Consider the following 8,390-nt stretch of genomic DNA (forward strand, 5'->3'; position numbering starts at 1 on the left):
GGAATAAAAGAAAAACAAGAATCAAGCAAAGAAAAGCAGGAATGAAAAAAAGAGAGTGAAGTTGCAAAATGAAAATTAGGGAAAGTCGGGATGACGCAAGCAACCGATCAAATGCATAATAGAAATGGTTAACTGCTTAGGTGCATTGCATCCCCAACGTGTGGTTGCCTATTTGTTAAGCCCTAATCGCTAACAAGTTTGTTGTTGTCATAAAGTCCAGGCAGATTGTTAGTTTGTTTGGCATTCTGGCAACTCATCCGTAAAACACTAGGTCCAAAGACAAGTTGATCATGGCTAACCAAGAACTGGATGCAAGTGTTATTGACCCGTTAAGAGAGGGGGAGGAGTCTGATGTTAACCTGAAAGAGGAGTTGTATAAGTTGAAACACCAGATGGTAGAGATATACCAGGCATGGGTAAAAGGGCATCCACCACCATTCTACCCCGCTAACCCTGCTTTCGTCCCACCCCTAGCTCAATCCCAAGAACCTCCTACTATTGATTCATCTCCAGGCTTCCCCATTTACCACCACTACCAGGGCACCACTTCCCAAACACCACAAGCACCACCATCCAACCAGTCCCATACCCTCCTCCACCAGCCACCCCTATTTTCGTGGCACCCTACCCGCTACACTCCACCGATCCTCCAGTGAGCCTTTATTCCAAACTGAAGATAACCAATACTATCCCCTGGAGCCTACTTTCAAGGTCCCGGAACCTTACTCCTACACTCCTCATTTCGACCTCCCTATTAAGACTGAGAAACCACCTAAAACTTAGAACATGAGGAGATGTTCAGGAAGGTTAGAAGCCTGGAATAGTCGTTCAGAAGCATGCAGGGATTGGGAGGCCAGGTGAGCGTGGCCTACAAAGATTTGTGTCTATTTCCTGATGTTCAGTTGCTGGTGGGATTTATGATGCCAAAGCTTGATTTGTATGATGGGCACGGAGACTCGGTGGCCCACTTGAGGGGATTCTGCAGTAAAATGAGAGGAGCCGGCGGGAAAAATGAGCTATTGATGACATACTTTAGCTAGAGTTTGAGTGGCTCGGCATTGGAGTGGTACACTCATTAGGATCACAACAGATGGTATACCTGGGATGATTTGGCCCAAGCATTCGCTCGCCATTTCCAATACATCATCGAGATTGTGCCAGATCGTTTGTCTTTGACTAAGATTGAGAAGAAGCCTAATGAAAGTTTCAGAGAATATGGGTTTCGCTGGAGAGAACATGTGGCAAGAGTTAACCCCCTGATGGAGGAGAGCGAAATGGTGGAGTACTTTCTGCAGGCCCTGGAGCCCACTTACTTCGGCCATCTGATATCGACCATAGGCAAATCGTTCAATAAGGTAGTGAAGATGGGTGGTATGGTGGAAGAAGGGCTTAAATTAAGCAAAATCATGAGTTGCTCGGCTATCAAGGCAACTAACCAAGCCATTCAGAACGGTACTAGGGGAGTGATTGGAATGAAGAAGAAAGAAGATGTGGCAACAATTGATTCAGGATCATGGTTTGGACCTAGGGGCTCGTCACACCAATATACCCAGCCTGGACCCCATTACTGAACCTACACCCAACCCCCATATAATCCACCCCAACACTACTTCCCATCACCAGAGCCTCATATATCTATCCACCATGCCCAAACATATACTCAACCTCCTGCTTATGCACAATGTCATGCCCCAGCCCCACAAAACACCTACCCAGCTCCACAAAACACCTACCCAGCTCCACAAAATGCTTACCTACCCCCACGAGCCTACCGAAACCCAACTGGCCCAGGTTTTTGACCCAATCCAGCATTCAAAAACGAGAGGTTGTAGCGAAAGAAAACCTTTACCCCATTGGGAGAATCTTATACCAGTTTATTCCATAGATTGAGGCAGTTGGATATGCTGAGGTCAATCGAATCGAAATTGCCAAACCCTCCTCCAAAGAATCTTGATTACTTTATGAGCTGTGAGTATTATTTTGGTACTCCGGGGCATGATACGGAGAAGTGCTGGCACCTGAAAAATGCTATCCAGGAGCTCATTGACACAAACCGAATTGAAGTCCAGACTCCAGAGGCACCCAACATCAACCAGAACCCACTACCAACCCATCAGGAGACAAACATGATCGAGATGTACATAAGGGAGGGGAGCCCAATAAGCCTTCACAGACCGTCATGATGATTTGGTCCAGTGAGGTCAAGCCAGTTAAAAAATCAACAGTTGTAGGATCAGTGAACAAGGTGAGCAGGACAAACGGTGAACCATCTGTGGTAGCTGAGAAAAGAACCCCAAGTGATGTTGTATCAAAGTAAGGACAATCAAAAGTGGTTGTGCCATAAGTAGCAAACATGCCTATTATAATTGTAGAGGGTGCCCGCACGGATTCTATCATCATTAAGACTGTAACCCAGTTGCTTGTAATCAGCACCAATCCCATGGAACTATGAACAGGTGATAGTGACCTATAAAGGAAAGGAAGTGAAAGAAGAAGTCAATGAGGCCCGGTGATTAACTCGTTCAGGGAGATGCTTTGCACCGGAAGAGTTAAGGAAAGCTAAAATATCCAGAGATAACCCAGTTCTAGTGAAGAAAGCAGTGACTGAAGAAGAGGCGGAGGAGTTTCTGAGAAAAATGAAGGTACAAAATTATTCCATTGTGGAGCAGTTGAGAAAGACGCATGCTCAGATTTCATTGCTGTCATTGTTAATCCACTCATACAAGCATCGTCGGGCCTTGATGAAAATTCTGAACGAGGCTCATGTTCCTAACAAAATTTCAGTAAACCATCTGGAAAAGATCGCTAACAAAATATTTGAGGTGAATATGGTCACCTTCTCTAATGATGAGTTGCCTATGGAAGGGACTAAACACAACAGAGCTCTCTATCTTACGATAAAATGCGAAGATTATGTGGTTACCAGGGTATTAGTTGTCAGTGGTTCCAATGCAAATATCTGCCCTCTCTGTACTCTGAACAAGTTGAAAGTGGATGATGAGAGAATTCACAAGAATAACATATGCGTCCGAGGTTTTGATGGTGGATGGAAGGACTCAGTTAGGGATATAATGCTTAAATTAACAATAGGACCATGTGTTGGATGTAGCCGTCTCTTACAATTTGCTGTTGGGTCGACCTTGGATTCATACCGCCAAAGCAGTCCCATCCACTCTGCACCAGATGGTCAAGTTCGAATGGGATAGACAAGAGATTTTCGTCGTGCACGGCGAGGATAATTTGTATGCTCACCGTGATGCCTCTGTTCCGTTAATTGAGGTTGAAGATGATAAAGGGCCTTGGGTCTATCAAGTTTTTGAAACAGTGCCAGTCGAGAAGGTTCCAGAGGGGAAATATGTTCCAACTCCAAAGATAACCTCCGCATCAGTCATGGTGGCCTTTGAAATGCTGAAAAATGGCTTTGTGCCTAGTAAAGGTCTGGGCGCGTCTCTACAGGATATCATACAGCCAGTGTCCCTCCCTAAAAATTTGGGTACGTTCGGTCTTGGATTCAAATCTACAGTGGCATATGTAAAAAGGGCTAAAAGGTTGAAACAGAAGGCCTGGGGTACTTCCAAAGCCTATTCCGCATCTCTCAGGTCTTTTGTCAAGCCCGACGCCAGGAAACGCCCAGTGACGTGAGTTCTAAGTTCTGTGGTTGACATTGATGAGGAGTTAATCGAAAGGTTCCAGAGGTTGTTTGATGATGTGAACATGGTGGAAGTTGGAGAAGGTTCTAGCAAAGCGGACGTGCAGTTCGTCGGGCCAAATGCAAAGCTTAACAATTGGAAGGCTACTCCTCTCCCTACCCGGAAGGAGTCTTGGTAGTTTGTTTTGTTTTCCTTTCTATTTGGGTCATTCCAGGGTTGTGACCCAGACTTTTATTTTTCGCTTGTTGATGTACAAACCCCGTTATCCTCTATTTTAATGAAATGCAATTTCCCTTTTTTACCACTCCTGATAGTTTTATTTTTGTTTTCTTTTTCTTCTCTGTAGAGTTCCTTTTATGCTGGTTTCAATGATATGACATGCATAAGGAATATTCGGCCCAGTCTTAAAAGTCAATCTAATTCTGAAATAATAATCCAAGAAATATAGTGTGATGATGAATCAAAATATGATGAGGATGAGGCCTTTGAAGAGATTAGTAAGGAACTAAGTCATTTTGAAGAAAAACCCAAGCCTAACCTGAATGATACATAAGCAATCAATTTAGGGGACCCAGATAATGTCAGAGAAACTAAGATAAGTGTCCATCTTGAACCACAAATCAGGGAAGAAATAATTAAAGCATTGTTTGAGTATAAGGATATTTTTGCATGGTCATATGATGATATACTAGGTTTGAGTACTGATTTGGTGGTCCACAAATTGCCAATCGATCCAGCATTCTCGCTCGTCAGGCAGAAGTTGAGAAAATTCAAATCTAACATGAGTGTGAAGATTAAAGAAGAGGTCACAAAGCAACTTGATGCAATGATCATTCGGGTCATGTGGTATCCCACATGGTTAGCCAATGTTGTGCCTGTGCCAAAGAAAGATGGTAAAACCAGAGTGTGTGTTAATTACCGTGATCTCAACAAGGCAAGTCCAAAGGACAACTTCCCATTGCCAAATATCCACATTTTTATTGATAATTGTGCCAAGCATGAGATTGGGTCTTTTGTGGATTGCTATGTGGGCTATCATTAGATTTTAATGGATGAGGAAGATGCGGAAAAGACGACATTCATCATGCCATGGGGAACATACTGCTACCGGGTCATGCCTTTTAGTTTGAAAAACGCCGGGGCAACTTATATGAGGGCAATGACAACCGTATTTCATGACATGATACATAAAGAGATTGAGGTTTACGTGGCTGATGTGATCATAAAGTCCAGGAAGCAGTCTGACCACGTTAGAGATTTGAGAAAATTCTTCCAAAGGCTCCGCAGAATCTTAAACTCAACCCTGCAAAATGTGCATTTGGTGTCCCATTCGGAAAACTGTTGGGATTCATAATCGGCCGGCGAGGCATTGAATTGGATCCGTCAAAGATTAAAGCTATTCAGGAATTGCCCCCACCAAAAAACAAGACCGAGGTGATGAGTCTGTTAGGGAGGCTGAACTACATCAACAGGTTTATCGCTCAGCTCACGACAACTTGTGAGACCATCTTCAAGTTGCTAAGAAAGGATGCTGTGGTCAAATGGACCGATGAGTGCCAGGAAGCCTTCGATAAGATCACGGGGTATTTGTCGAACCCACCTGTGTTGGTCCCACCAGAACTAGGAAGACCTTTTATTCTTTATTTGATAGTCTTGGATAATTCATTTGGATGTGTATTGGGTCAACATGACATCACTGGCCGGAAAGAGCAATCCATCTACTATCTCAGCAAGAAATTCACATCTTATGAGGTCAAGTATACTCCCCTTGAGAGGACGTGCTGTGTCCTGACTTGGGTAGCACAGAAGTTGAAGCATTTCTTGTCATCCTACACTACTTACCTCATTTCTTGCCTGGATCCTCTAAAGTATATCTTTCAGAAGCCTATGCCCACAGGAAGGCTTGCAAAGTGGCAGTTCTTACTCACAGAGTTTGACATCATATATTTGACTCAGACGGCAATGAAAGCCCATGCTTTGGCCGATCATTTGGCCAAGAACTCGGTGGACAAAAAATATGAACCTTTGAAGACTTATTTTCCAAATGAAGGGGTAATGCACATTGACAAGGTCGAGAAGGAGGAAAAGCCCGGTTGAAAACTCTTCTTTGATGGGGCTGCCAACATAAAAGGCATTGGGATAAGAGTTGTACTCATTTCTGAAATGGGGCATCACTACCCTGTTACGGCTCAGCTTCGCTTCTATTGTACCAACAACATGGCTGAGTACGAGGCATTCATTTTGGGTTAAGGCTAGCTGTAGGTATGGGAATCCAGGAAGTCTTGGTCTTGGGAGACTCGGATCTTCTGGTGCACCAGTTTCAAGGAGAATGGGAGACGCGAGATTTAAAGCTTATACCATATTGACAATGTCTGCATGATCTGTGTCAACAGTTTCGATCTATAGAGTTTAGGCACATTCCAAGGATTCATAATGAGGTCGATGATGCCTTGGCTACCTTGGCGTCAATGTTACACCATCTAGACAAAGCTTACGTTGACCCTTTGCATATTCAGGTCCATGATCAGCATGCTTACTGCAATATGGTTGAGGAGGAACCTGATGGTGAACCATGGTTCCATGACATCAGGGAGTATATCAGGAGGGGGGTGTATCCAGTACAAGCCACAGGTGATCAAAAAAGGAAAATTCGTCATTTGGCAAGTGGATTTTTCTTCAGTGGAGGAGTGTTGTACAAAAGGACTCAAGATCTTGGATTGTTAAGATGCATAAATGCTAGACAGGCCACGACTATCATGACCGAAGTGCATTCCGGAGTCTGCAGACCGCATATGAGTGGGTATGTTCTAGCAAAGAAAATTCTCCGAGTAGGTTATTATTGGCTCACCATGGAGCGAGGTTGTATTAGTTTTGTGCGCAAGTGTCATCAATGTCAAGGACACGGAGATTTGATTCATTCTCCGCCATCTGAATTGCACACAATATTCGCACCATGGCCTTTTGTTGCTTAGGGTATGGTCGTCATCGGACCAATTGAGCCAGCGGCATCCAACGGGCACAGGTTCATTCTGGTCGCCATTACTATTTCACTAAGTGGGTTGAAGCTAAAACTTTTAAATCTGTGACCTAGAAGGCAGTGGTCAATTTTGTTCATTCAAGTATCATTTATCGGTTCGGAATCCCAAAGGTGATCATCACAGATAATGGGGCTAATCTTAACAATTATCTGATGAAAGAAGTGTGTCAACAGTTTAAGATTACGCATCGCAATTCCACTTTATATCGCCCTAAGGCGAATGGAGCAATCGAGGTAGCCAACAAGAATGTAAAGAAGATACTTCAAAAAATGGTACAAGGGTCCATGCAATGGCATGAGAAGTTATCTTTTGCTTTGCTAGGTTATCGCACTACTGTTCGCACTTCAGTAGGTGCAACTCCTTATTTGTTGGTGTATGGCACTGAAGCAGTGATACCCGCGGAAGTTGAAATTCCATCTCTTCGGGTTGTTGCCAAAGCCGAGATTGATGATGATGAGTGGGTCAAAACCTGTCTGGAGCAATTGAGCTTGATTTATGAGAAAAGATTGGCAGCAGTGTGTCATGACCATTTGTATCAAAAGAGCATGGCGAGATCATACAACAAGAAGGTGCATCCCCGGAAATTTGAAGTGGGCTAGCAAGTATTGAAACACATCCTTCTACATCAGGTTGAAGCGAAAGGCAAGTTCGCCCCAAATTGGCAAGGGCCGTTCATTATAACGAGAGCGTTGTCCAATGGGGCTTTGTATTTAACAGATATAGAAGGCAAATGTGTAGATATGGCTATCAATTCTAATGCAGTCAAAAGATATTATGTATGATTTCTATAGTTTAAATTGTGTTTGTTTGTACTTGGCATGTTTTGAAGATTGGAATGACGAAGGCATTTTGTTCTGCTATCTAAACACTTTATCCCTTTTTACCTCTTTTGAGCCTTATTTATTTCCTTTCATACCCCTTGTTTGGAATTAGTAGCGAAATTCCAAAAATACGAACGCAAAAGGTAAGTAAAGAAGTAAAAAGGGAAAGAAGAGAGAAAAGAAAAGAAAAAATGGAAAAAGAAGAGAAGAAAAAAGAAAAAAGAAAGAAAAGAAAGGAAAGAAAAAGAAAAAAAAAGAGAGAAAGAAAGGAAAGGAGAGGAGTAACAACAACAAAGCAATTCCTATGACATGAACTACGTTTGACCTGATTCCGTTTAAGGATACGTAGGCAGCCTCATGGTTCGGTCCCATCAAAATAGAAATCCAGAAGTCCCCAAGAAAAGAAATTAGGGCAGAAAGTTGTGGTTGTTGTAAGAAATCTGATTCCAAGAGTTTTAAATTTTAATCCCATTCAAGTCGTTTTGAGCCTTTTGATATCCTTTCTTTCTAACCCTATCCAAAAGCCCACATTACGGTCCAAAGAAAGACCTTCCGATTAGTCTCCGAGAGATTCCAAGTCGAGCAAGTAGAGATGATTCATATCAGGGGCAACACTTCGGTCTAAGCAGGAAAAATGAAAAAAAATGAGAGAGTCTTATTGGTGAAAACCTTCAAGGGCACCGTAAGGCGATGGAAAGCTGAGAGAAATAAAAAATGAGAGAGTTTTATTGGTGAAAACCCTCACGGACACCGTAAGGTGATGGTGAGTTGAGAGATGATTAAATGAGAGAGGTTTGTTGGTGAAAACCCTTCAGGGCACCACGGACCAAACAATGTCAGTGATTCGGCGAAGAATCGGGTTATGGAAATCTTGGGGCATA

General features: G+C 43.1%; 1 protein-coding gene across 1 annotated transcript; it reads left to right on the top strand.

Annotated features, from left to right (window-relative positions):
* Positions 1-290: 290 nt before the first annotated feature.
* On the top strand, positions 291-7,287 carry LOC138879792 (uncharacterized). The gene is made up of 8 exons (XM_070159426.1): positions 291-416; positions 1,080-1,452; positions 2,527-3,033; positions 3,110-3,568; positions 4,343-4,584; positions 4,938-5,447; positions 6,044-6,215; positions 7,010-7,287. The coding sequence occupies exons 1-8, from the start codon at positions 291-293 to the stop codon at positions 7,285-7,287; spliced, it is 2,667 nt and encodes an 888-aa protein (XP_070015527.1).
* The last annotated feature ends 1,103 nt before the right edge of the window (positions 7,288-8,390 follow it).

The sequence above is a fragment of the Nicotiana sylvestris genome, chromosome 10 (genome assembly GCF_000393655.2).
Source record: "Nicotiana sylvestris chromosome 10, ASM39365v2, whole genome shotgun sequence".
NCBI lineage: Eukaryota > Viridiplantae > Streptophyta > Magnoliopsida > Solanales > Solanaceae > Nicotiana > Nicotiana sylvestris.

Bases quoted from the DNA above. Each gene is read 5' to 3' on its own strand.
- LOC138879792 (XM_070159426.1), top strand. From the start codon at position 291: ATGGCTAACCAAGAACTGGATGCAAGTGTTATTGACCCGTTAAGAGAG. The intron at 417-1,079 runs GTAAAAGGGCAT...TACACTCATTAG, and splicing joins TAGAGATATACCAGGCATGG to GATCACAACAGATGGTATAC. The intron at 5,448-6,043 runs GTAGCACAGAAG...CTGTGTCAACAG, and splicing joins CGTGCTGTGTCCTGACTTGG to TTTCGATCTATAGAGTTTAG.